The sequence below is a fragment of the Cygnus atratus genome, chromosome 4 (genome assembly GCF_013377495.2).
Source record: "Cygnus atratus isolate AKBS03 ecotype Queensland, Australia chromosome 4, CAtr_DNAZoo_HiC_assembly, whole genome shotgun sequence".
NCBI lineage: Eukaryota > Metazoa > Chordata > Aves > Anseriformes > Anatidae > Cygnus > Cygnus atratus.
In genome coordinates, this window is record NC_066365.1 from 64,560,812 (window position 1) to 64,588,496 (window position 27,685).

At 38.4% G+C, this 27,685-nt stretch overlaps 1 protein-coding gene across 1 annotated transcript in view; it reads left to right on the top strand.

The window, feature by feature from the left end:
- Window positions 1-27,685, top strand: part of STK32B (serine/threonine kinase 32B) — a 143,414-nt gene that overhangs the window by 64,634 nt on the left and 51,095 nt on the right. The window contains exon 4 of the mRNA XM_035547294.1: window positions 22,698-22,735. Within this exon, the coding sequence (XP_035403187.1) occupies window positions 22,698-22,735 (38 nt within the window). The remainder of the gene's footprint in view (window positions 1-22,697; window positions 22,736-27,685) is intronic.

Consider the following 27,685-nt stretch of genomic DNA (forward strand, 5'->3'; position numbering starts at 1 on the left):
TATTGTAAATGTTTGCATTTACACAGATGATCAGCCGGAATTATAAACACTTTAAAAGAAAAAAATGCTCTAAGTTTCAGGCTATGACCTGAAAACTATTCTGGGCAAATTTTTCACTTCACCTTAAACAATGGCTAACTAAATATTGAGATATCTCTGTTGCTCATTGGTAACAGCTACATCAAAAACCTGTATTTTCCCACAGCTCTGCCATAATAATATCTTATCCACATAAAATTTAAAAATACTTGCTTAAAATCTGGATGAGTGGACCCTCATGGAATCTTGGATCCAATACATACAGAAAGGCTTCTGACAATTCACGTGGTCTCATTCGCTCCAAAATGTTGGATCAAATCCAGCATACTGCATTAGCTGACATCAAGTTTCAAGACTGTATGACTAAATGTATTCTTCCCAGTGCTGCTTGTATAATACCAGTGAATAATATATTGGACAAAAGTTTTCCCATCAAAGGCTGAATAAACTTATTTCAGACATGAGCAACGCAACCTCCTCCTTTCACAAATGTTGCTGTTCATACATTTCAGTAAAACCACCTGCTTCCTCGCTGAAGTAGGCTGCACATTTTCATTCAGTTATTTCTTCCAGCAGTAGCTGTGCAGTTGTCCCTCCCAGGATACTCTTGCAGCCAGAGCCTTGGCTCGGAGCAACACAGCGGCTGCAGCCCAAGTAACATGCTTCTGCTGATAACACTACATTTTCTTTCTAAGGGGGCAAGTGTTAGCTGCATTTCCCTTACAACTTTTCATCATTGTTTGGCTCCGTTGGTTTCATCTGGTCAGAAAGGAGGCTGGATGTGACAGATGTCTGGAAAAGAAAATGCAGTAACCTTCCAGCCCAATTTTAGGATACTGGACTGGCTGTTTGATCTACATGCCTAGGGCTTTTCAGTGGGTTTTTGTTGTTGTTATTGTTTGTTTGTTTGTTGAATGCAAAACCATGTGTGTAAGTATACATCTAAATCTTTGGTTGAAGCATTATTTGACCAGAATTTGTGCAGTTGGCAGGTCTGTGCTTTGTTGTTTCTGTGATCACTGCTCTCTACCTTCTATCCCCACAAGCACCAGGAGTCATTTGAGCTTTGAACAGCTATTCAGCAGCAGTGCAGGGGGGACAAAAACTAATGGAAAACAGTGACAAATTGAGCATGGTGTTCCATTGCAGAGTAAGGGTGTCTTGCTACTACCAGCTAGGCAAGAGGTACTTATTCAACACTTCCAGGTTGTGTTATGGTGTAGGAGATTCCTGTTTGTTCATTACCATTGAGCTCTTCACGGTGGCCAGCAGTCTAGTGAAGCAAGATAATGTGTCCAAATGACAAAAGCCTCTCTCATTAAAATGGGCCTTCCTAGTCTCACTTGTGAAACTAACAGCCCAAAAGAACAAACTGGTATTAAAAATGGTCCCTTCATAATGCTGTCCATTTACCGTGTAAGCAGTAAATAAGTTTTGGAAATTATTTGAAAACAAGAGACTTCTCGCTTCACTGGGTTTCACAGATGTTACAGGCAGAATAGTGCCAACATGAGGTATACCAGGATAAGTTAAGAGGACATTATTCCTTACCAATTTCAGCTCATACTAGTAGTCTTTTTGTTTCTGGTAAGAGTGTGCAGATAAAGAATAAAATGCAGTAGATTCTGAAGCAGACATAATGAAAAACCCAATAACCATAATGTCACTATTATTCACGTGTACTCCCAGGGATCATGACAGGTCAAGAGGCCTGTCCATTGAATTTTCTTCATTTGTCTCCCCATGTCTCTTCCATTTCTTTGTATAATGTTCTTTAACCAAGTGCAAACCCTCATTGTTTCCAAGGACAAATTGAAGGAACTGCACAATAAGTTATGTAAGAGAATCAAATCAGAAAATATATCAAAACCAGCTAATAAATAAATAAATAAATAAAAGCTGTGTAAACACAAAGCACAGAAAATCTGCTGAATGCTTATGAACCAGCACTGATCAAAAAGAAAGTGATTTACAAATTTTATGCACAAAAGATGTTTGGATTTTACTTGAGTCCTTAGGAAGAAAAAAAAATTACATATCACCAGATATGAATATGTAGAGAACAAGCCTTTCAACTTTTGAACAGAGTTCTTTACCTACAAGAATAAATTACTTGTTTGGCAAGAGTAAAAGAAAAATTATTAGATATCTCAGATGACATACTGCAAATAAAAGAAGTTGGTTTGAAAACACTCTGAGACTTCAATATCCAGAGACTACATTACAAGTAAAAATGCTTGTGTCAGGAAAGAGACAGAGGGAGCATGCAGAGATGTATGCTGCAACATCAGGTGATCCAGTCTTGCCACCACCACTGATATACTCTTTTATTGTGGACATAAGTGTACTCTACCTTCCTCACTCACGCCAAATATTAGAAGATAACCATCATGCCCTCACTTCTTTTTTACCCCGTTGCTGAGAGATTTGCATTGCAGTCAACAGAGGATTGTTTGGTTCCTTACAGTTTTGAAGTGAGTAAATGAAGTCTATTCACCAGATATGAAGGACTGTTGGTCCTTTCATCCTCCTTCTTCTCATTATTGAGATGTTGCAACAATGTGCTGACATGAAATATTTTGCTTAGCCAAAGAAAATTAATCTTAAAAGCCCCACATCGTTTAAAATTTAGCTGTTCAAACAAAGTTGGGGAAAGTCTGAACTGCAGATGGAGGCTGGCCAACTATCTTGCATTAGGTGACACATTTCCAGTGACCAAACACAACTTAAGCCAACATAATCCTAGATTTTTTTTTTTTTTGGTGCTGTATAGAGCTCTAGAGAACAAGTGTCCTTCACTAAAAAAAATAATAAAAAAAATAAAAAAATTGTTTTGTCACTGTAGTTGGTTTTCTTATTACTCATTTCTCTTCTTAATCACAGACACCCAAACAAGCATAGATATAATGTAGAGCTAGATTTAGATTTAGAAGAAAGTTATGTATTAATGCTGAGTATCATTTTTACTGATTCTTCTATAACTCAACTAAAATAATTTCAAATAATTTTATCTGAATTCTATGTTTTATAAACATTTGATGTTTTTTTCTGAATCCCTTCTTGCCTCACCTCTCTGCCATTTATCTGCAACCAATACAATGAACACAAACAATCCTGTTTTTTCTTAAACTCTAAAATCCCAGTACCATAATTAGGGCATTGTGTACTCCTGTGTGTCTGACTTGCTCTTATTAGTTGTAGATCCATATTCCTTACTGACAGAAAACCCAACTCCCTTGGAGAAAGCATTCCAGAGACCATAGAGGGAATCAGTACTTTATTCTGTTTCTAGCTAAGAACACAGGAAAAGGAGACAGTGTTAAGTCAGTGGAAGAGGGCCAGCTGAAGGTTTTCAGAGCTGCTCAAGGTCACCATCCATTTATACCCTTCCTTAAAATTCTGAATCATCTTGTGAACCAGAAACTTCTGGAAAAAAGTAGAACCATAAGTAGTAACTACTGGAGGAGAGGCAGTTATGGACAGCACTGAAAAGCTTTTACACCCCAGCAGAATGCAATCCTACTGGATTATTCATTCTGAAGTAGTTTCACCTCTGAGGGTATACAGAAACTGAGGGTCAGGTAAATTCAGACTCTTTGACATGTCAGGAGGTACAAATGCAATTGAAAATGAGCAATAAAAAGCTACTAGGCAATTACCTTGCTGTAGAGCTTGCTGCTGCAGTTAAGTGTGATAGCCAGCATCCACAACTGCTGTGTACTAGCAAGGGTCACTGTTTTAATAGCATATTGTTATAATTCCAAATATAATTATCAAGAGTACTAATAACTATATTTGATTAACTTTGATTAAGTAATACATCTAGAAAGGCATTACAGTATCCACAATATTAATTGCCTTCCTCATGTGGTGCTGCCTGGTTTAACTTGGTTTTGTGGTCCTCCACACCCCATCCCAGGGCAGTGCTGCTGCCTCGACCTACCTGCTCTAGCTGGGAGAGGAATGAAGTCTCCTCTTACCAGAAAGATCAGATTCAGAATGAATTCATATCTTAATAAAAGGGGTGATGTCGTAAGAGGAAAAAAAAAACACAACAACAAAAAAACAAACAGCAAAACCCTCTGATAGATTCTTTCAGAGGAAGAATCTGATTGATTCTTCCTTGGGAAGGTTTGGTGTTAAAGTTGTATTAAAAGCATTCTCATATGTTTGCTATTACTGTCTTGGAAATTTCACAACATCGCTGCTGTCCACAGGTATATTCTTCCCACTAAAGTGGCAGATTTGCATGCAGTGCACTTGAGTTATTTTTGTTTGTAAACTATGAAGAAATTTAAAATCTTTGATTAAAGTAGGTAGATGGAGAGTGGTAATATGGAAAAAGAATGTAAAATTCAGGCTGAGGAAAGTAGAAACCAATAGCAACAGATGGACAATTGCTTCTTTCTCCAGTTTCAGCTTTAATGGCTGCATCATTTCTTCAGCTTGGATGAGCATTACATATATAGAATATTCTAGCATTCCCTTGGAGATTTCCTTACAATTTTAATATATGGCAAAATAACACAGACTTAAGGCAAAAAATGCACATTTGCGTTAATTGTTCATGAATGCTGTAGTCTTTTATATCTCAGGAATTTAGAAGGTTGTCTATGGTGCAGTAGAAAGAATTTCATTAAAGGATATTGCCAATTTTAGCTTCTTTCTTTGCTTAAAAATGCATTCAGCAGCTTTCAGCACAACTCTAATATTCCAGGTGAGATGTGGTCTGAACTGCATAATTTTTGACTTAGATACACCCTCCAGAGGGCTGAGAAAGAGAGGAAGTTATAATACTGATCATCTGGTAGAATTTTGCCTTTCAAAACAAAAGGCAGGGACTGTAATTAAGGTAGAGATTTCTGAGTTTTGTTCTGCTGAAGTTGCCTTCTAGACTTTTTTTCTCCTGTATTTATTCTTCATATATTTCATGGGAGCTCCTCAGGAAAATTCCCTTGAGGTTATTTTCAAACATATCTATATCCTCTGTGAATTTCTGTCCTGAATTCCCCAGATAAGTTTTACAGAGGAGAAAACACAGAAGCTCAAAGCTTTGATGCTGTATGACAGTCCTATCGACAAGACTACTTCTCCCAACATGTATGTATGCTCACACCCATGGGAATTTCCTGTTGACCCAGTGGGAACAATTACGTTTTTCTCCAGCAGAGGAGACAAGGCAAGCCTGCGATTCAGCAGCCATGGTGTTCTCATGTATGCAGAAATGTTATCAGAAGGGAAAGACGTTAAAATATGTTGCTGAACTAAGGCCTTGTAAGGTGAGAACAGCACTTGGTAGCCAGTAACTAATGCACCAAAAATGTATTAATGAACCAAAATTTATTAAATGAGATTGTGTTGAATTTGGTCATCTGTACACAGTCAGACTAACAAGAACAAGAAACCACGTCTCACCAGTGCCAACATTTTTTGTTCACTCATTTATTTGTTCATTTTGGTATGCATATGAAACTCTGGCACAGTTCTGGGTGCAGGATGCAGAGGAGGTGCTTTCTAGTCTGATGATAAAAATAATACAAGGCTTCAGCTTCTCTCTTTTTTTTTTCTTTCACAGTGACTTCTGCATCTAATCAGATTAAAGTCTCTCAGTTTATTTCAGTCATATAACATATTTCACACTTTTTTTTTTTTTTTTGTCTTGGATGTTTACATCTGAGCACAGGTTCTTTAGAAAATAAGTATGAGTTACTTGTTACTTATAATAAAACTGTGGCCCTCTTCCTATGCACAGAGATTGTCTCTATCCACGGCCAGTTTTAGTTCAGATTGTATTTTGAGGTTCAAAGCATAATTTTCTATGGCTTTATACAGCTCTCAAACTGTTAAGTTTTAGTAAAAAGCAGCACTGCTTAAAATCTCATCTTTCTTTGTATTTGTTATAATTCAACATCAAATGATATGCCATGGAACTGGAATGACAAAAGACCTCAGAAATTTAAAAAAAAAAAAAAAAAAGATGAAAAAAAGATGAAAAATAACAGGCAGAAGGTATCAATTTTTTAACAGTGTCAGAAGAACAAACTTGTCAGACAGTCTTGCTCTGAACTCTGGATGTCTGGCCCATGTGCTCATAATGAAAGTGGCCAAGTTTTCAACCAGCTGAGCAGCTACTCTTTGTAGAGTCAATAGCAAGGAAAGACAAAATTGGGGGTAAGATAGCTTACCAAGAAGAAAAAGGATGTCATCTCCCTGTTCAAGAGTTTGGGGAAGTTGCTGGGAAATAACCAGGGAAATGATAAGGGGAGCATTCATGATGCAGCTTGGCAGGAGAAAAAGGCAATTTGGAAGCATTTCCAGAGAGTGGATAAAAGATTAATATCCTGGGGGGAACTTCTGCATTAAGCATGGAGGAGATGGCCAGACAGTCTCTGGGAGGTCTGAAGAAGAGATTGGGGAATGCAGAGCATGGATTGGGAAGTGGGCAAGGGAAACATGCTGGGGAGAGGGACAGTCCCTGAAACTCCAATTCAGGAGTGACCAGAAGATTGGAGAATGTGCAAGAGCTACTATGAAGTGGGGGGATGCATAACAGGTGAAATAGGGAATACCTATCAGTATATGAATTCTGGTAAGGTTAAATGAAGGTTGAGTGGTTTTAAATATGTCTTGGTCAAACAGCTTTATTTGCCAGCTGTGAAGAACCCTGCCTCTAGTTCTTCATAAAGATAGGAAAAATTAAATTGTATGTGTATACCTAGGAAAAGTGCTGATGTGGGGAAACACAGTCTTAGATTTGCTGTTACTCTCTCAAGTTGCTACAAAAGTTAAGAGATGGTCTTTGAAAAGGTCAGATCATTATGTCTACTCAATGTGTTTTATAGGTCTATTTTGAATTCAAGTCAATAAACAATTGAGACATTGATTATTAAGACTTACTCTTATTAAGACTTACTCTAAATAATCAATAACAAATACTAATATGTCACTTAGCAAGACATGCTGATGTGAAAACCTTTTGCCAGAAAGCTGCATTTCTCAGCTTTCATGCTAATTAAATATATTAATTATCTAGAGTTCTGCCTTTAAAATCTACAGGGACTTGTAGCTTGCCTCTTAATTTGAGACACTGCAGAATTTTCCCATGATGGTTCTCCTTCAACTCTCTTTTACAAACCAACTCTCAGCCACAGAGATGCTCTACAGACAGACCATGATGCAGACACATGCACTTACATATGTATGGAGAGTTGAACACTAATTAAAGTACCATCTTATTTCCCTGAGTCCCAGAGTACCTCTGCTGCTGAAACTAAGAATTATGAGCACACAGGCAAAGATCTCCATTTGCAGTCAACACACTTTCTTCCAATCATTATTATTTAATGTTTGCTTTTGGAAGAAACAGTGTCAAAAAGATATAGCATAGGAGATCTAAAGCTGAGAAATTGAATTATTATGCCCTAGCTGTCTAGATTTCTGAATACGTATATCAAGCTAGTGTAACTCTTTAGTTAGTGAGAACAGTGGTGCTTGGTCATTGCCTACTCTTCCCTCCTAAGGAATTCTAGATTACCAGTTTCCTTCCATCAGGCAAGATTTTATCTCTCAGAGATGAAATGTGTCTCCAGCTGTTTGAAAGCAGCTCTGTGTGGCAGTGTCAGGTCCCTCAAATGACATAGATGGCTGGGCTTTTGATGGCCACCTGTCTAGGACGGAGCAAGGAACCCGCAGGCTCGGACATCCCTCTCTTAATCATACCCTGGGAGAAGGCCATGCAGAACCTCAGAGTCTTTCATCCCACAAATGATGAGGATATTTTATTTGATGGCACCAGCTAAGAACATTCTTAGCCATACAACCTATTTTAGCTATGGCTCAATTTATCATGTGTGAAGGACTGAGCTCTTTGTGGTGTGAGATGACGTCAAACGAGATGATGAGCGCCAGAAGCGTGACTCCTGCAAGAGGCTTAAGTACCTGCCTGTGCTTCTGTGATAACACATTACAATAATTTGACTCAAGAACATCCCCAGTTGTTTTCATAATCCTGTGCTGCATGCAAGATGTTTCTTATGTTTTAAAAAACGTATTCCTCAGTTCACCAAGATATAAATGCAAGAGTCTATATTTGAATTGGCTGTCCAAGCAAATGGATACCTAGTCAAAACAACCATCAGAATCTAAAAAGCTATTCAGCTCATCCAAACATAGACATTTAGTCATCTGGCTGATTCTTTACACTCCAGTGACTGGATTGTCTAGACATCCATTGAATAAAAATTGGAATGTAAACACCTAATTCACAATAGAACCTAATCCAAGTGTCTTAATTTAAGAGTTGCTTCCCATCTCAATTTTCGGTTGAATAAGTAGCAAGAATAATCCTTATAGTAATGTCACTACTAGGAGTTACTGTAACAACTGTTTCTTTGCAGAGTCTTATTTAAAAACACCTTCACTTGTACAGTATTCTTGCCTAGTGGTCTTAACTAGAATGATGCCACTACGGTCTGTGAACTTAAGTAATATTGCAGATCCTTCATTCCTTATCCAGATTCATCAAGAAGACTTGGAATAATTAGGTAATTGATTGCAAGCAACATTTTGCTGCATCTCTTAGAATAGAGAGGCTTCTTAAAAAGGTGGTGTACTGATTCAAATGGTTCTTGTCAAATCTTGACTATCCTAAACAGGAATCTGCAGGAATACACATATTTAATGCTGTGGGAGTTTCTTAGAAAGTTTTCCTTCTTAAAAAACATCCAGAGTTGTTCTTAGAAGCAATTTATTATATTTCTTCCGAGGATAGGTGAGGCTGGAGACAGAAAATTGTCATGAAACTTGTGTTTGATGTGTTAGACTGGTTGGAGGGAGGTAATGCAGCATAAAGTCAGATATTAACCCCTCTACTCCATAGAATTAATCCATCTATTGGTGCTTTTCACAAGAAGACCTGGCAGCTGCAACTGCCAGTTCAGGTAGTAACAGGTCAAGTTTTTTAATCATTTACCAAATATGATTTTCTTTTCACATACCTACCAGCCTGTATTACTTCAGCTCAATATTACATATATTAAATCTATAAAACCACTCAGAAGTGGAACCATGAAAAGGAAGCCAAAGCCTACTTGTGTGTGGAACATATTCAGCCTCCTCTGTATCGTATCTCCCAGTCGTATGTATCACAGGGTCGGAGATGGTCAATTTGAAGAATAAAGGCCCAACTACTTATATCCATGCTTTTCTTGTCACAGGCACAACCCAACAGCAAATGATGGTGGTGGTGAGGGTGATGGGGTATCTTACATTCAAGCTAGTATTTGGGGTTTTGGATCAGGGAGAACAAGACAGCATTGTTTACAGGTATATTGTTGTTTTCTGCTTGCTGGTCAGTAGCCCTTCTCCCTGATGCATTGTAGTGCTGAATCTCAGATTAGCAGAAAATGTGCTTGGTGGGATGCTTCACAACCACACTAAAGGGGCGACTGCTGAGGCACTCAATGACAGCCTGAAACCACTGAATCTTCCTTGGCCTGCATGTGAAGTCCACCACGTTATATATAAAATAAATATAAATATATATAAAATAAAGACATACTTTAATTACCAGCCACGTTGTCTGTAATCTGTGTAGTCTGCATTGCACTTTCGTATGCATGAAGGAAACAGTTTTTAAACAATGTTTCATTATTTTTTTGTGTATAATGCTCTTCCAACAACTTCTGATGAACTTTTATATAGAGATGTCAACAGAGTTTTTAAGGCAAATTTTAGAGATATACATTGTGAGCAGTGGTTGACTTAGGTATAGTCTCTTAAGCACGTGTGTTTGGTATTTATTTTCATTTTGAGTTTGAATGGTAAGCTGAGCAAACTCTGAGAGATCTGATACATCCAAGTGTATCTATTCCATATTTCAATTAGTGGAAAATGATGGAAGAGCTATACATATTTCAGTCATTGCAAAAACACCAGTTTCCACTCTAGCTTTTTACAACAGACAAAGCCAAATGTGCTTATCAGTAACAATGTTCTCCTGATTTATCTTTAGGCAGAGGACAAACGTCATCAATTCCTTCTTTCATTTGCTCTCATACATGATTTTCTGCCTGTATAAATTAGGAGAGGGCCTGTGTCTTTTACTGGAAGCAGACCAACACTTGTGCAACGGCTGGCAGAGTACATGCCGAGCACATTTTTCCCCTTCTTCCCAGTCAAAAGCTCTCATATGGTATCTCTGAGGAAAGAAGTGTCCCCATTGGAATGTATATACTTTTCTGCTGGACCAGATAATTCTTTCCAAATGCCACTCTCTAGTAAGTGTCTAATGAGCTGTGCATTTCCCATGGTTATCAGAGATGTCACCTGTTCTTGCAAGCTGATTCACACATAAAGGTATGACACTTATATGCACAGAATGTCTCAGAAAATCGTGAAGCTACAACACGGAAAAGATTACAGTCCTTGGCAGTGAGGTTATCAACAAGTTATTGCTACATGGTGATTCTTCACATCTCCTCCATGCACACTGGAGAAACATTTGACTGAAAAGATTTTTTGTTTTGAAATGTGGTGATGTTTTGGCATCAACACAGTGCTAACAGTTATTCAAGGTTCCTCCCAGAGATACCTAAAAGTCCAAGTGCTCTAGATGTGAGGCATGTCCAGTGTTAGCTCTAGAAAGTTGTTCTGACAAAGGAAGCAGCACATTTGCCATTGAGTCCTACATGCAAGATAAAAGCTAACTATTGAATTGCCTGCCAGTCATTTAGGCTGGGTAATGCTCACTTGGAAGAGAACATCTGCATCCACAAGAGGAATCCTGGGTACCATAGTCTGGGTTTTGTAATGTAAAAGCTCAGTTTATATGGCCACAGTGGTACTTTTCTGAGACATTATTCAATGAAACATAGAGGAGTCAAAGTGCAGGTTCACATTTTCCTTTGGTCAAATCTTTCTAGCTTTTATAGCATATAAGAATCTTCATCAATTTTTCTTGCAGCTGAAGAATATAATTACCTTTATGATAAAATCTTATTGGATCTTCAGGAAGAACAATATAATGAAATATTCTGTATTTGCTATTTTTTATTTTAATCTAGTATCTATGCAAATTCAGACGCCAAACCTAGCCAAAAACAATTGCTATCTGCCAATATGTGCCCAGAAAAGTGGAAGTCTCAGTATTGAATTCCTGTTCTTAAAAAGGCCATTTTCTTCAACCTATGATAACAATATCTATTACAGCTATTTCTCTAAACCATACTTGACAGATACAGCGTTCCCAAGACCACCGGCCGAACAGACAAATGTAGATGTCATTACTGCCACCTATTGTTACAAGTAGAGAACTGAACATACTTTCATAATTACATTTTTTCAAAAGGAAATATAATTGGAAAATAACAACCTTGTTCCAGCTGAAATATCTGTAAATAAGCATGCTTTAGTTGCATCTTTACTAGCTTTATCTTCAGATCTATTAAAAATTGGCTATTACAAGTGCTAAGAAAATTCAAGATTCATGGATGCCTGGTAAAAAATATCACTAAACCAAAAAGGAATGACAGGTGCCATAACACTCAACAGCAGAGTAACTTATTTCCATACATAATACAACTCCAAACGTGGAGCCAAGCCCCCATGCTCTCTTTAGAGGTGTGCGGGGAGAGGTAGGGTCCTTAGAGTCCTTCACTAGTGAGAGCTTCTTCACTTATCCTGTGATAATTACTACAGTAATTATATCTTGCATTTGAACCAGAAAACTGTCTTGTTGCCACACAGGCTGCCACACAGAAGGAAAAAGCCCCAACGTGTGATAATGGTGATAGGATTCTGATTAGTGTCATATGATTGCATGCTAATAAATAATTAGTTGGAAGTAGTTATGGATTTTTTTTTCTGCATTAAAGCCCCAGGAGTGGGAATTGCAGAGAAAACAAAAGATTTCAAACAACACAGAAGAATTTAAATAGGAAAACCCAATATAATATCAGTTTATTTTTGTAAAGGCAACTGAATTTTTAGGTACTTCAGGTTCACAAGTAATATGACACAGATTGTATAATAACAAAATTACATGTTTCTGTTTGGCGATAAATATTTTATTTGGGACTAAATGTATAGAATCTTGGAAAAGACATTTCAGTTTTATGCAATGGTTTTTAAACCCTGAAGTCTTTACTGATTTCTTTTTTACATAGAATTCTGTGTGATTCTATCAATTTTTAATTAAAATATCATACAAGAATTTAAACACAGTGATAAAAAGAGACCTTTTTCAACTTGTAAAGTTGAATGTTTGTTAATCTGAGTCTTTCTTCAGGGAAAGAAAGAGTTAATCTTTTAAAAACATCTAATATCTATCTATCCATATCCATATTCATATCTATATGTATATTATTTTTTTAATATATATATTTTCCTGGATGGAAATAGGACTAAGTAAGTTCCACTGGATGGATTTCAGACCAATTAATATTTTAGGATTTTTGATATTTCAAACTAGAACAGGGCACTGTAAATGATGCCCTTTGACATTGCAAGTCCTCTGCATAACAGGCTCCAGAAGGTGCATATGGAAATGGCAGAGTTGATTGAATGAACTGTTGTACCCTTAGCTTCTCAAAAGATAAATTCATGCATGCACATCCTGGTGCTAAATAACAGTTTATTTTGCTTTCAGGCAGAATTACTGAAACTCAACTGTAGCGAAGTTTACTCCTTTCTCAAGGGAGAAATAGCTAAAAAAGGTGGATTCTTCTTTATAAATAGCTTGGCTTAGCAAAAGCCATGTAACACGAAATAACCTGCCTCTGCAACTTGTCTCTGGCTGTCAGTGAATAAGCCTAAGTCTAAATAGGTAAAGTTCAGGACTTTGAGATTTCAGCATCTCAGTTGCTTGTTTCTGCATTTCATTTCCACACATATAACCAGTGGCTTTTATTAACAGAAATTGTTTCTTCCTTCCAGCTTTTTTCAGGCACCATGATCTGGGAAAGTCCACTTCTGAAATTAAGTATTTTGGTGGTTTTGGTGTTAGATGTGGCAGGTGCCTTGTGGAAGCATATCCAGATTCATACAAACAAACAGCTACAAGATATATATATGTATATTTCCAGATCTCTCATAATCTAATACCACATATTCTCAGCTAATTTCCAATTATACTGAAGACTTTAAATTTCAAAATTACAGTGATTCACAGTGTCATGTCATGCCATGGTGTTCATTAGAGCAAGAACAGAAGACTCTGAAGGTCATTTTATAAAGACAGTACACAACAGCAATTACTAGTGAGAACTAAGTGAGGGGTACATGAACTAGCAATCAGAGGTCTGGAGCATTTTATTGCCATCCATCTGATAGGAAGTCACAGCAAATAACTCTCAGGTTCTTTCTGTGATTTTGTTTTAATACCATTTAATGTTTCTTGAGACTAGGAAGGATGTTGGTCAGAAGCAAAAAGCTAAAAAGATAAATGAGTGATAAGGTGTCGATGACAGAAAGAAAGGACACAGCAGACTTCATTAAGACTACTTCTTGAACAAGCACTCTGTGTAGAAACTCTGCATAGTTTGGCTCCTGGGGATACATCATTTCTATGCTACCCTTATAGAAGCAGAGTCGTTGACTAAATTCCTCTCTTGTCTATACAGTGGCCCATAAATATTCAGTTTTCCTTCATCCAAAGCTTCAACAAATTTGCCTTATATAATCATTATATATGCACTCACTGTCTTTACTAACTACATACCTTATACATGTGTATTATTTATGAATCTAAATATCAAATCAGAAGGAAGTGAGGTTCTTATCTGTGAAAAAACAGAAATTGTTCACTTTTCTTTTTATAATCAGGAGAAGCCCCTTTATAATGTATTGATATGGTTCACTTCACATCTCTGATATAATGATAAGTCTCATGTGGACTTGAATATTCCATAGCTGAAACTTATATTTCCCAACTCACTGCAATTTTTATGGCTGTTAAGAACTGTTCTACAGCTAATACTAATCTTAATGAAAATTGTCCAGGATTACTCATGTCATATTAGTTTATCATGATGTGGCAGCTATATGTTTGTGATTTAATGTGAAACATTAGTGTGACTAACTGAACCTTAAAAAATAAAATAAAATGAAAAAATAACAGGCTCTGTTCAGGTATAGTCTGTAGCATATAAAAGGGTTATAAGCAAATAAATGAGAATAATTTAATATTTGAGAGAATCAGGTACTCAGTAAACTGAGGTTATTGTAATTATCCCTGCACGACTTGAGGTTGCTATTCAGAAGTTGTTGTTTCTTTACTATGTTTCTTAATGATAGCAGCTGCCCTCTAGAATTTAACACATGGCTAATGGTGCAGACTACAAGTCTTTGTCTAGCATTCCCTATATCCAAGAGTACAACTAATGCTCACTTTCAGGCATTATTATTGGGACTGTCTTGACACAGTGCAGACCAGTAGGATTGGAAAAGGGGATAGTGAATGTCATTGTAGGTTAAAAAACAGTTAATGTGATTTTCTGTGATCTTAACACAATGTTCTTATTCTTAGTGGAAAAAAAAAAAATAATTTCAAATACCTATTTCTGCATAAAGAGAAAAATATTAATATAAGAAATGAGCTGCATAATTAAGAAAATAGAAAGACTTACCTAAACATTTAGGCTCAGTTTTTCAAGGTTCAACCTATACGGCATACAGTTAGATTGTTAGCACTAAAAAGAAAAGAGCACAAGAACAATTGTTAGGGATGAAGCAACATCTCCTGAATCCATTGTAATCCTTCCACTGATTTCAAGGGCCTTTGTCTGGATCTTGCTTCTTTCGTATCCTTATAAGAATGCAAAATCCTTTTAATTTAATTTCCCTGTTGTATATTTTGACATGATCTCTGAGAAAAAAATCTTAGCATTCTGCAAGGGCATAGGCTGCCTTAACTGTAAGTCAGTGAACTCCGGTGATATACATATAAATTTGTGCCCACCTCATACAGGCTAAAATGAGCATCTCTTGTGACCCATGGTGTTTTGTTGTCAGTAGGCTGCAAGCATCCTCAGTGCTCCTGGAGGAGGTTTGTAAGTGGGTAAGGTAGTTTACAGGAAGCTACTCAGCTGCTGCTGCTGCCAACCTGGATAATAGAGAAAACCCTCTTTGCTCCCTGCAGAACTCACCTATAGATATAGGAGCACAGAGAAATTTAAGGTTGGAAGGGACCTCAAGGGGTTTCTAGACCAAATTCCTGCTCAAAGCTTGATGAGGTATGAGATCAGACCAGGCTTCCCAGGGCTTTATGTAGCCATGTCAGTCAGGGACAGCACAACCCTTGTGGGCAGCCTGTTTCACTGTTCAGCTACCCTCAGAGTAATATTTTTTCTTTATATCCAGTCTGAACCTCTTTTGTTTTATATTATACCTCTTCTTTGTATGTTAGTTTCTGTCTTTTGAATAAGAGTGAATATGTTTTCTGTCTATCCAAATGAAAGCAGCTAAGAGTGGCTTTTTAAAAAAATCTAAGACTTCATTTTGTGAGTTTGTACACAACTGAGCTTTCTTTGTAAGTTATCTTAGGTTAGTGAAGAGTTGAAACCTCAACATTCCACATTCAGAGAAAACCAATCACCATTAAAAAGTGAAAATACTTCTAATGAGTCATGCTGGTAAAACTGCTATCAACCAAAATGCTCATAGATGCTACTGTGGGAATTTAGAAGGCCAAGAGAATGGAAATATGATAATACATTAAATCTTGTTCTGAGACAGCAAGGCAAAGAATGAAATCCACCAGATATAAAGTCGAAAGAATGTACTTTACATTTTACTGATACAAATAAAGGGTTAAAGTTTATTACACATATAAATTCAGACCTATCCAGAACTGTTATAGCTGAAATAACTCCTCTGATAATATTAAAAAGTAGCTTGGACTGGCAAAGAGCAGCTGTCCATTTGTTGGGAACAAAAGAATACATGAAATCTTTTGATGAAATAAAGAGAAAATATAGGCAGAAGAAGGAAATCATAATTTTTTAATGGCAGGAATTTAGTCTGTATTGACTGTATGTTTGCTGTAAATACAAAAGCAGAATAAAACAGATGGGCAATGTTAGTTTTTCAATTCTCACAGGTTTAAGAACAAGCATAGACCTTGCATTTAGAATTATTATTGATGTGTTTCAAAAAGGTGAGGCGAAGCCAGCATCTGTACTTGCTGTAGAAGTGCTTTCCTAAATCAATTAGATTAATCTTAGCTGGAGGAGCTCTAGCTGGCATTCCTGTTACTCACATCAATGGCTAAATCTTTTTTTAAGCTTCCTAAGCATTTTTATGCAATTATGTCTTGTAGTAATCAACATGAGTTTAATTCTCAGTTGTATAAATAAAATCCTGTTTGTTTAGTTCACTTCATTTTTATGAAATCTGAACCTTGCTTTCATGTTCCAAAAGCAAATACAAAAGCTCTATTGACCATTTAGATACTATTTATTATTTGATATACCTGTCACATAACATCTTACAGATCTCTTCTGTTAACGAAACAGCTCAGTCTATTGGTTGTTTAATCTCAGCATTTTTTTTGTTTGTTTTTTTTGTTTTGCCTTCCCCACACCTTTTCTTTTTTTTGGCTGTTTTCTTTCAAATGACATGAAATCAGGTAACCTGAAAGACCTACCATTGTTCTAAATTACAACAAAATATATTTTTTTTAATATTTCATTCAGGAAACTGTTGATTTCACCAACCACAAGCTTTTCATTTCTAGATCAGTGTTTGAAGTCTAGGCAAGATTAATAGAAAACAGAAGTGACATCCTGGTTGCAAGTTTGTAGAAGTACATGTAAAACGTTTTGGAGATTGCTCTGGATTTCAAACTTTAGAGCACATACCATCACCACATGCTTTGCAGTCTTCACAGAATCATCACAGAATGTCTTGGTTTGGAAGGGACCTTAAAGATCATCTAATTCCAACCCCCCTGCCATGGGCAGGGATGTCACCTGCCAGACCAGGTTGCCCAGGGACTCATCCAACCTGGCCTTGAACATCTCCAGGGATGGGGCATCCACAGCTTCTCTGGGCAACCTGTTCCAGTGCCTCGCCATCCTCTGAGTGAAGAATTTCCACATAACATCTAATCTAAATCTACACTCTTTTAGTTTAAGACCATTCCCCCTTTTCCTATCACTGTCTGCCCAAGCAAAAAGTTGCACTCTTTTTTTATAAGCCCTCTTCAAGTACTGAAAGGCTGCAATGAGGTCTCCCCGGAGCCTTCCTTTCTGCAGGCTGAACATCCCCAGCTCTCTCAGCCTTTCCCCATAGGACAGGTGCTCCAGCCCTCTGATCATCTTTGTGGCCCTCCTCTGGACCTGCTCTAACAGCTCCAAATTCTTCTTGTGCTGAGGACCCCAGACCTGGCTGTAGCACTCCAAGTGGGGCCTCACAAGGGCAGAGCAGAGGGGGAAAATCCCCTCCCTTCACCTGCAGGCCACTCTGCTGTTGTAGCCCAGGATGCAGTTGGCCTTCTGGGCTGCTGGCTTATGTTGAGCTTTTCATCCACCAGAACCCCCAAATCCCTCTCAGTGAGTACTTCTCCCAGTCTCATATCTGTGATTGCCCTGACACAAGTGCAGCACCTTGCACTCGGACTTGTTGAACTTCATTAGGTTCACGTGGGCCTAATTTTCTGGTTTGCCCAAGTCCGTTTGGGTGACATCCCTTCCTTTTGTTGTATCAGCTACATAACTCAGCTTGGTGTCATCTGCCAACTTGCTGAGGGTGCACTCGATCCCATTGTCTGTGTCACTGATAAGGCTCTTAAACTGTACCGCTCCCAAGATAGAACCCTGAGGAACACCACTCACCACCGGGCTCCACCTGGACACAGAGCCATTGATCTCTGGTGTGGCCATTCAGCCAATTCCTTATCCACCAAATAGTCTACCCTTCAAATGCATCTCTCTCCAGTTTAGAGAAAGGATGTCATGTGGGACTGTGTCAAAGACATTATAGAAGTCCAGGTAGATGAAATCAGTCATTCTTCCCTTGTCAACTGATGCAGTCTCTCTAACACAGAAGGCCACCAGATTGACCAGGCATGATTTGTCCTTGGTGAAGCTGTGGTAGCTGTCGTGGATCACCTCCTTGTCTTGCATGTGCCTTGATACTGCTTCCAGTAGGATCTGTTCCATGATCTTGCCAGGCTGACTGGTTGCCAGTCCCCATGGGTCCTCCTTTCTAACCTTTTTAAAAATGGGAGTGATGTTTCCCTTTTTCCAGTCACCAGGGACTTCACCTGACTGCCAGGACTTTTCAAATATGATGGAGAGAGGCATGACAACTCCATCAGCCAATTCATTCAGGACACAAAGATGCATGTCATCAGGCCCCTTGGACTTGGATTTGTTCATTTTCATCAGATGGTCTTGAACTTGCTCTTTGCTTACAGTGGGAGGGACTTTGCTTCCCCAGTCCTCATCTACAGGTTCAGGGAAATGAGAGACACGGGAAGCCTGATTGGCAGTGAAGACAGAGGCAAGGAAGTTGTTGAGTACCTTCAGCCTTCTCCATGTCTGTTGTTACCATTCTCCCTTCTCGCTTATCAGAGGGGTACACTCTCCTTGACCTTTATTTGCTGACAAATATACCCATAGAATTTCTTCTTGTTATTCTTTGCATCCCTTGCCATGTTCAATTCCATCTGTGCCTTGGCTTTCCTGATCGCATCCCTACACATCTGGATGGCAAATGATACATGTAAACATAAATATTATTTTACACCTATAATGAGCTGCAGATTATTTGAATTTTAAACTGGTTTCATTCTGGAGATAGGCTATTTATTCCTATTATTTTCTTCATGAGTATTCAAGCCCCAGGACAAATTTTAACATGTGGGAGTTCTGACTAGCTTCCAACTGCACTGGACTGTACCAAAGACTCACTGAATACACATATATAGTCCCTTTCCAAGTCCCTTTTATATCTTTCATGAACTTCCTTGCAGCTAAATGGAGGAGGGAAAAGAACAATGGACAATTAGATACATTATGTTTCATAGACTCACAAACTAATTCATGTTGGAAGGAACGCCCAGAGGCCTCTAGTCCACGATTCTGCTCACTACAGGGTCAGTTGTATCTGACCTGGTTGTTTGGCTTTTATCTAGTCAGGTCTTGAAAACCTCAGAGGATGTAGACTGTGCAACCTTTTCATTTCTGAGTTTAGAAAATCACTTCTACCCCACCTAGTAATACCAGAAAGGAACATAGATAGAAGCAGTGATTTGAACTGAAAATACTTGAATCTTAGTCCTTTATAATCGTTGTGAGCCTTTCAAGTGAGCTCAGGGGACTCTGATTGGCATATGAAGTGAACATGAGTTGAGCAACACTCATGGATTTCCTGCATGTAGAGGGAATGTCTTAAAGCAGTGAATGTCCCCTCAGTCTAGACATTATAGAAGATACAAATAGATTATTAATCATTCTTTATTACTTAGAAAGTATATAGAGCACCTTAATGTGCTTTCAGGCAGCTTTATTTGACATTTCTAGCTGGGCAATTGAAGAAAGCTATAAAAAGTTTCACAGGCAGTAGCAACAAGTGGAATGATTTTTTTTTCAAATATTTTTCTCATCTGTCTTCAACTGTGAGGTTTCGGGTCAGCTGTTATATTAGTTATACTTGGTCCTGTCACTGAGTGAAGACTTTGAAGGCCTCTTTAATTCCTTTTCTATGAGTGTCTGACTTTTCCGTGTGTAAAAAAAAAAGAGCTGGAGTAGCAACAGTACAGACTGGGAAAGTTGTGGTTATGAAATCAGTGTCAACGACAGCTGTCAGTGAAAGGTTTGAAGGCAGCCCAGGGCTCTTCTGAATCTTTAACGTAAGTTAATTTTCTATTTGCAAAAGTCATTAGGTTTCTCTTGTGAGCTAGTTCATGATACTTGGATTATGAAACACGTCTTTCAATTCATCCACTCAGCTGGGGATATGCATAGCAGGAAAACTCTGAAGTTAAAGCACTGGATTTCACATACTGCTTGTGCATGTTTGAACATGCTTGCTAACATGGGAAATGTTCTGAAAATTTGATGTGTAGTCAAAACAGAATTTCACTTATTTAACATTTTTGAATTTAAACTGCTTAACTAAAGATTTTTTTATCTTTTAAATCCACCTTTGTACATAAACAGTGTTTTCACTATTTAAATGAATTTAACCAAAGTATTTATTTAAAGGAAATATCTGTCTTCTGGATAAAACTGCAAGCTGTCCATTCTGAATATATCCAGCAACTATAATTGCAATGCTCCTAGGCCTGCCAAGTCTTCACACTGAGTCTGTTGAATCCTCCCCACTGGCCACTGAAAGGTCTCAAAAGTGTTAAGTCGTGGCTGTGGGCTTGTTCCTGTACAGTGTGTGGAGATTTCAACAAGCTGCTTCTGGAGCTCTGATCTTCTAGAGCTGTGCAGAAAACTGGTGATAAGCACATCACAGACTGCTATTGGAAGGCACACAGGCACACTCTTCACTGTTAATCTGTGCTTTGCTTTCTCACTTGTCATGCGAATCTACGCATCTCCAGGCACGTGATCCGAAAACAGCAGTATCTTACATTCGGGGGGGGAAAAATACTTAGGAAACTTGTTCTCCTTCTGGCTTAAGTTAGCCCATGACATTTGCTTGCTGTAAAAGCAGTTTAAAATAGGTTGAGATCTGAGACATGGTTATGAGTCTATCAAAGTTGCCTCAGAGACGGATGAGTCTATCAAGTTGCCGCTGCAAGGTGATACACCCTGCTGTACATGCCCCCAGCCACAGTCCTGCCTCAGAGCAAAATGAGCAAAACCAGTAGTGGAAAAGATCCTTTAGGTAGGAAAGGCTCTATGGTCTGTGTGCATTTGTACCAAGTATAAGCTACTGCCTGAGTTAGTCACAGAAAGACAAGCACTGATCTAATTTTACTGTTCAACTTTCTGAATGTTGCAGATACAACTGCACGTAGAATATATTTGGTGTTATATGCAGTTGTCAAGTGGATTTGTCAATGTCTTTTCTGGTGGCAATAAAAATATATAGTCTATGTTATGGTGCAAAACCACAGCACATATTCATATTGTTCAAACTCTTCTTAAAAAAACATTGAAAAATCATGGGCTTGTAATGACCAATCCCTGGGAACAGCATTCCTATAGACATGACAGTAGCTCTTAAAGCTGAATTTCTCCTTTTCCTCAGTTTTATTCTCAATGAAGTACTAGTGATTTTACCATTCCAATTCTATTTTTTTTTTTGTTTGTTTGTTTCTTTAAGTTGGGGAAAACAGTTTGAAGTGATGTTGTACATATCACTGATATTATTAAGCCACAGAAAGATCCTAATGTACCTGGCTGTGAATCCATTATTTTTACCCATGTGAGAAGTGCAGAGTCCATTTTATTCCATTTATGGGAACACTGGACAAAACTTATTAGTGAAGTCTAAGTATATATAAGTACATATTTCAGTCAGGAGAGGTTTTACTGAGAAATGTTTAAATTGGAATAATCAAGTCATCCCTTGGCTAAAATAAGATACACAGTTAGAAAGAAGTCTTTGGAATTCATTTGCAGGCTCATTTGTTGGATTATTTTGACAGTTTGCAGTGCCTTCTCCTTTGAGATCAGTGGAGAAATTAGCTAAAGGGGCTAAATATTTTGCTCAAGGTGGACCAATGCATCGCCCCTTCTGGCAGTGCCACAGCAAGAACACTGCTCCAAAATTGCATTAGGTGCAAGCTGCAGTGAGAAGGCAGTGCCATGTACCAGCTCCACAACACACTCACCAAGCCACAGGATGAGCCAAATGAGGGAGCATGTCAGGCTGGCAAAAGGAAGAGACGGGTTTCCCCAGAATTTCTCCATGCCAAGAGGAATTCTGGCCCAAGAAAGAGGGCGTGAATTCCCAGCAGTGGTGGGGAAAAGCTGTCTCCATCCTTTTTGAGAGCAGCCTGAATGTAGGTCAGCTTAAAATGATCCTGAAGGAGATGATCTCAAAGGCAATGCATTTTCCTTGTGCCAAGAATTGCGGAGTTAAGCTGATGTTTTTCACATCATGATCTCCACCCTTCCTTAGACCCACTCCTTCCCCCAGATGCTACCTGCCATTATAGACAACTAAGGGGGGATTCAAGGGCTAAAAGGGGATCTGCTAGACCTACCCAGGCAATATAAGATAGCTAGCTGGACTCTACAATATGTGAGTGATCAAGTCCATGAGCATGGCAGATTAGTGGGGTATGACAGAAAGGTTAGATCACTGATGTTTCCAATTAAGTGATTTCTTGGGTCTGTAAAACGCAGAGTCCCTGAGGCAATCAGGCACCTCCAAGATGCAAATCTTCCATTTCATTGTTCTGACTGCTATAAAGAATAATGTAATAATCTCGAAAACCAAATCCATGTCAATGCTAACCATATGAAAACAAAACCACATGAAATGGAAAGCTAGAAAGCCTCTTTAGTATGCATGTTTTTTCAGGCCAATAAAAAGATGTAGATAAAAATCATTTGCCTTTTTGCATGACATGGTTTTCATTGGTTTTATAATAATTTAAATGACTTGGCCCACATAACCAGATGGGAAAACCTTTAAAATTGCAGGTCTTCTTTTGGTATGAAATATGACGTATTCATGTCCTTATTTTACAGGGATATCAAACCTGACAACATACTACTGGATGAGCACGGTAAGTGAATTTTGACTGTTTTCTCTCAGATATCTCTAATTCGTGAGCTCTCTGTAACATGGTGGCTCATGCTTTGTGAGTCAGCCTGAGATGATGGATTCCAATCTAAATCTGGATGTTCTCTGCACGTCCCTCTGTCCATCTTGGGTCTTTTGTAATATCCCTTCCTATTGAAAACAAAAAAAAATGCTGATCTGACACTTGAAAGACCTGAACATGAAGGAATTTAATATGACTGGAGATCACAAGGGACATCTGTCAAAACAAAGTTAATATTTTAATAACACGATTAAAGTAAGTCACTGCAATCACTGTTCAGGGACCTTCCAGTAGAACAGTACCAAGCGTTTATTTTCTCTTCTTCTGAACTCCTGAAGGGCTAGAAAATTTCAAATAACAAATTATTTCTCATGTAGGTATCTGAAATTATTTTTCTGAATTTAAATATGGAATTTGGAAATGTGCATCTAAAGTCTCTGTAAAATTTTGAAGGTTCCATATATTGTTTTGGCACAAATGATGCCAAAAAATGACTAGGCAACGTAATCAGCTTTGAAGTTTAAACACTAATTCCATGATCTCAAGCTAAAAATGTGGGGTATGAATATGTGGTATGAAATACTATTTTTTTTCAATGTAAACCTTACACATATACGAAGCATTTTTCTAAAATGTCATGCATCTTTTTGCAACTATTCATAACAAGGACATGAGAAAATAAAAATAAAGAAAACATTAACCTTGTATCAGTTAGAAAAGAAATATAAGGGGAAGACAATATGGAAAAAAGATGTGTTTGCTGCTGTGGGAAAGCCTTGTTTTGCTTTGTACACCTCAGAAATTGATTAAGAACAGTTAATCTCTGAGAAAATACAGACTTGAAATGATGCCAAAGTTACCATTATTTTTCAAAATCTATTGCAGAGCTGCTGGGTATACAAGTTAAAATTGATTAAAGAGGTAACATTGCAAACAGCTGGAGTTTGTCCCTGGGAATATTGAAGCCAATAAAGCTAAATCACATTTGAGTTTTAAACCATCTAGGACTTTGGGTATTCAGTGTTTCAGACTCGTAAGCGTTAATGTTCCCTAGACACAAATATCTGCAAATAAGCATGAAATAGAAATCTCTTGTCTTTAAGTCCTGGGTGAATTAAAGATGTCAAAGGCAACATGAAATGACTGAGAGTGTTAAATCTCTGATTGACAGACTTTGAAGTACTGTTACCCTTATCTCTCCTTGCCCCTCATCAAGGTCAATTACAGCATAAAATCAGCCTCTTGGAAGAGTTTTCCTATGGGAGCTCAAGTGTTGTAGAGAAGAAGCAACACCAGAGTCAGTAATATGCTGCAAAATCATTTTTTTGGTGACTATAAAATGATCAGCAAAGTTATCTATAGAGAGTTTGGAAATTTGGGGATGGATAGCCCCTTTTTTTGCAAAGCAGCATACTGCTGCTCCCTCATAGCACACCTGCAGACAAGTGATGAAATAACCGTGCTTGTCCTGGCTTGTAGATAGGCCTTGGTTGGCACAATTAATCAGCTCACAGATCCTCGGCTCACAAACAAGTTACGTGACTGGGAAATGTAGTTCTCCTAACCTAGGTAAGAGTTCATGCACTCACTATATGATGTGACACCAATAGGACGGGCATCCGTACCATGCTAGTCATCTTAGGCTTCTTTTACAGATAACAGAATGATGTAGGCACACTTAAATCTGATTTAAATCTGATTAAACCTGATCTATTTTGGATGTTCGCACTAAACACTAGCATCTATTTCTTTTCAGTGAATAATACTTAGGAAGTTTTGTGTGGATAACCAGCTCATAGATTCGCATTTAGCCAGATGAATCCTATCCCTGAAGTCCAAAAAAGCTTCAATTAAACTGCAACATGTCACAATAGCATATTTTTTTAAGGAACCATCAGCTTTCACTTAACAGGAAAATGTGCTCAATATATGCACCGTAAATATGGTAGGTTGTATAAGAAGCATAACACATTCACCTAATACAAGTCTAACCAGGTGCACAGGAACTTTATTTTAGCCTGTGGCCTCCAGGATGGTATAACAGTTTCCTATATGCTTCACTGTACTCTTCATTCTTTCTTACAGTTTATAAAACAACCGTGTTTACCCAAAAGTGTTATGGAATTGGATATGCTCAAAATTTAGGACTGAGAGTTTGTCTCAATAAATTACATTTATTTGACCTCACTGAAGAAACCTGTTTTGGCTGAAGTCCTTTCACATTGCCTTACATCTTCAAGCCATTACAGAATCACAGAATCACATTACGCTGACTGAATTTCATAGCTTACACTAAGATCATAGATATTTCTGTTTGTTAAAACCAGTTGCTCTACAGTTTATCTGTATGGCTTAGGAAACCTACCTCAGGAATACGAAAGTAGTAAAACCAGGAGATTTTTCTCAATCCATTAAAATGGTTAATCTAAACTTCAAAGCAAAAAGCATGAAATATATGCATCTTGTTCAAAATCATTCTATCAGACCAAGCCTGAATTTTCCCATATACTTTTCAGCAAAGCCACATCTCAACATTTTTGCTGAGCAGATGTTCTGTTGCATCGATGGATATAAATGTTTGATGATCACAAGACATGTAATGCTATATGAGAACTGGGAAAACAGATGCTTAAAATAATGTTTCAGCCCCTACCAGAAGATAGACACACAGACACAGACACAGATTTCTAGGTTGGAAGAGACCTCAAGATCATCGAGTCCAACCTCCGACCTAACACTAAGTACTCCACTAAACCATATCGCTAAGCTCTACATCTAAACGTCTTTTAAAGACCTCCAGGGATGGTGACTCCACCACCTCCCTGGGCAGCCCGTTCCAATGCTTAATAACCCTTTCGGTAAAGAAGTACTTCCTAACATCCAACCTAAAACTCCCCTGTCGCAACTTTCGCCCATTCCCCCTCGTCCTGTCACCAGGCACGTGGGAGAACAGACCAACCCCCACCTCTCTACAGCCTCCTTTAAGGTAACTGTAGAGAGCGATAAGGTCGCCCCTGAGCCTCCTCTTCTCCAGGCTGAACAAGCCCAGCTCCCTCAGCCGCTCCTCATAAGACTTGTTCTCCAGACCCCTCACCAGCTTGGTCGCCCTTCTCTGGACTCGCTCGAGCACGTCCATGTCCTTCCTGTAGCGAGGGACCCAAAACTGAACACAGTACTCGAGGTGCGGCCTCACCAGAGCCGAGTACAGGGGGACAATCACTTCCCTAGACCTGCTGGCCACACTGCTTCTTATACAGGCCAGGATGCTGTTGGCCTTCTTGGCCACCTGAGCCACCTGAGCACACTGCTGGCTCATATTCAGCCGACTATCAACCAATACTCCCAGGTCCTTCTCGGCCAGGCAGCTTTCCAGCCACTCATCTCCCAGCCTGTAGCTCTGCTTGGGGTTGTTGCGCCCCAGGTGCAGGACCCAGCACTTGGCCTTGTTGAACTTCATACAGTTGACCTCAGCCCATCGGTCCAGCCTATCCAGATCCTCCTGCAGAGCCTTCCTGCCCTCGAGCAAGATGACCTCCTGCAGAGATTTACTCCCTCATAGAAGAGTCTTCCTTGAGTAGTGAGATTAGGAATGTTTTCAGTGTGCTGGAGCAGGAGCAGTGTAGTGTTTCATTTCAGTGCTCTCTCTAAATCAGAATTAGACCTCACTAAGGAAACGAATGCTGCCTATAAAGCTCTTCTGTTTTATTTGCCTATCTCCTATCTCAGAAAGCTCTCTTATAACTAACACTAATCTCTGAATTTAGTAGTAGTGCTCTGTCCTGCTAACATGCATCTGAAACAGTTATTCCACGATAGCTGAAGGGACTAGCTTGTGGTTCAGGAGAGCTATTATTACTGTGTTGTACACAGAAAAGCATTACGGAATTCTCATAATAACAGTATTCTGCTTCCCCCACTACTCCTTTCACTTTAATGGTTTAGATCAATATGTCTGAAATGACAGTGTTTAGAACTGAGCACTGGCAAATCTCATCCATGTTGTATTTTTCTTGAATTGTCAAAGAAATTAAAGATGCCTTAAAATCTCTTAAGGATCTATTAGCTATTATGTTATCTGAAGAGACATGGAATGGCTAAAACACAGGCAAAGAAGATGTGGCAACCAGATTAGTACATTGTCTTTTTTTCCAGAGATGATTACTTGCTATTTCTATAGCTACTTGGTAGTATCATTGATATTAACATTTCTGGTCATCCTGCAGAAATCATAAAGCTCTGCTCTGGACATCCAGGTTTCACATTGTGCAGGGTGACCACACCATTGTTATGCTCTAATTACAGAAAATTTGCAAGGGTTTTATGTCCTCTTGAGCAAGCATTTCAAGGCATTATTTCACACAACCCTGTAAGGTCCCTGCATGGCTTACCAAGGAAGAATTCCCTGTAGGATCAGACACAGGATCTCAGCCAGCATTCTGTCACAGACAGCGGCAAAAGGAGATACTCATCACAGGGAGTGCCCTTTGCCACTTTTAGTCAACAAATGATTCAGCACTCCCTATTATCCACATTTTTAATAGTTTTTTTGTCTTTGTATATTCCTGTTAGAATCTGGATGGGCTTTTGTTAATGCATTCTTCTACTTCCTATTTGAAGTTGCTGCTATTATTGCTCCAACCACATGGAGAAACAAGTTCTAGAAGTTCACCATCCTTCATGAAAGAAAAATTTTCTTTTATCTGTTTTGAAATGTTCCTTTCTAAAAACTGTCCCCTGCTTCTAAAATTGCAGAATTTGATTAATAATAGCTTACATTTACCTTTTTCTCCATCTTCATGATGTTAAAAAAAATGCAACCTCTTTTTATAGATTGGATTTTTGCATCTCTAATAGTGATAATTTTACTCAGTAATCGTTTCTCATATGAGGGAGTAAGGCAGACTCAAGTTG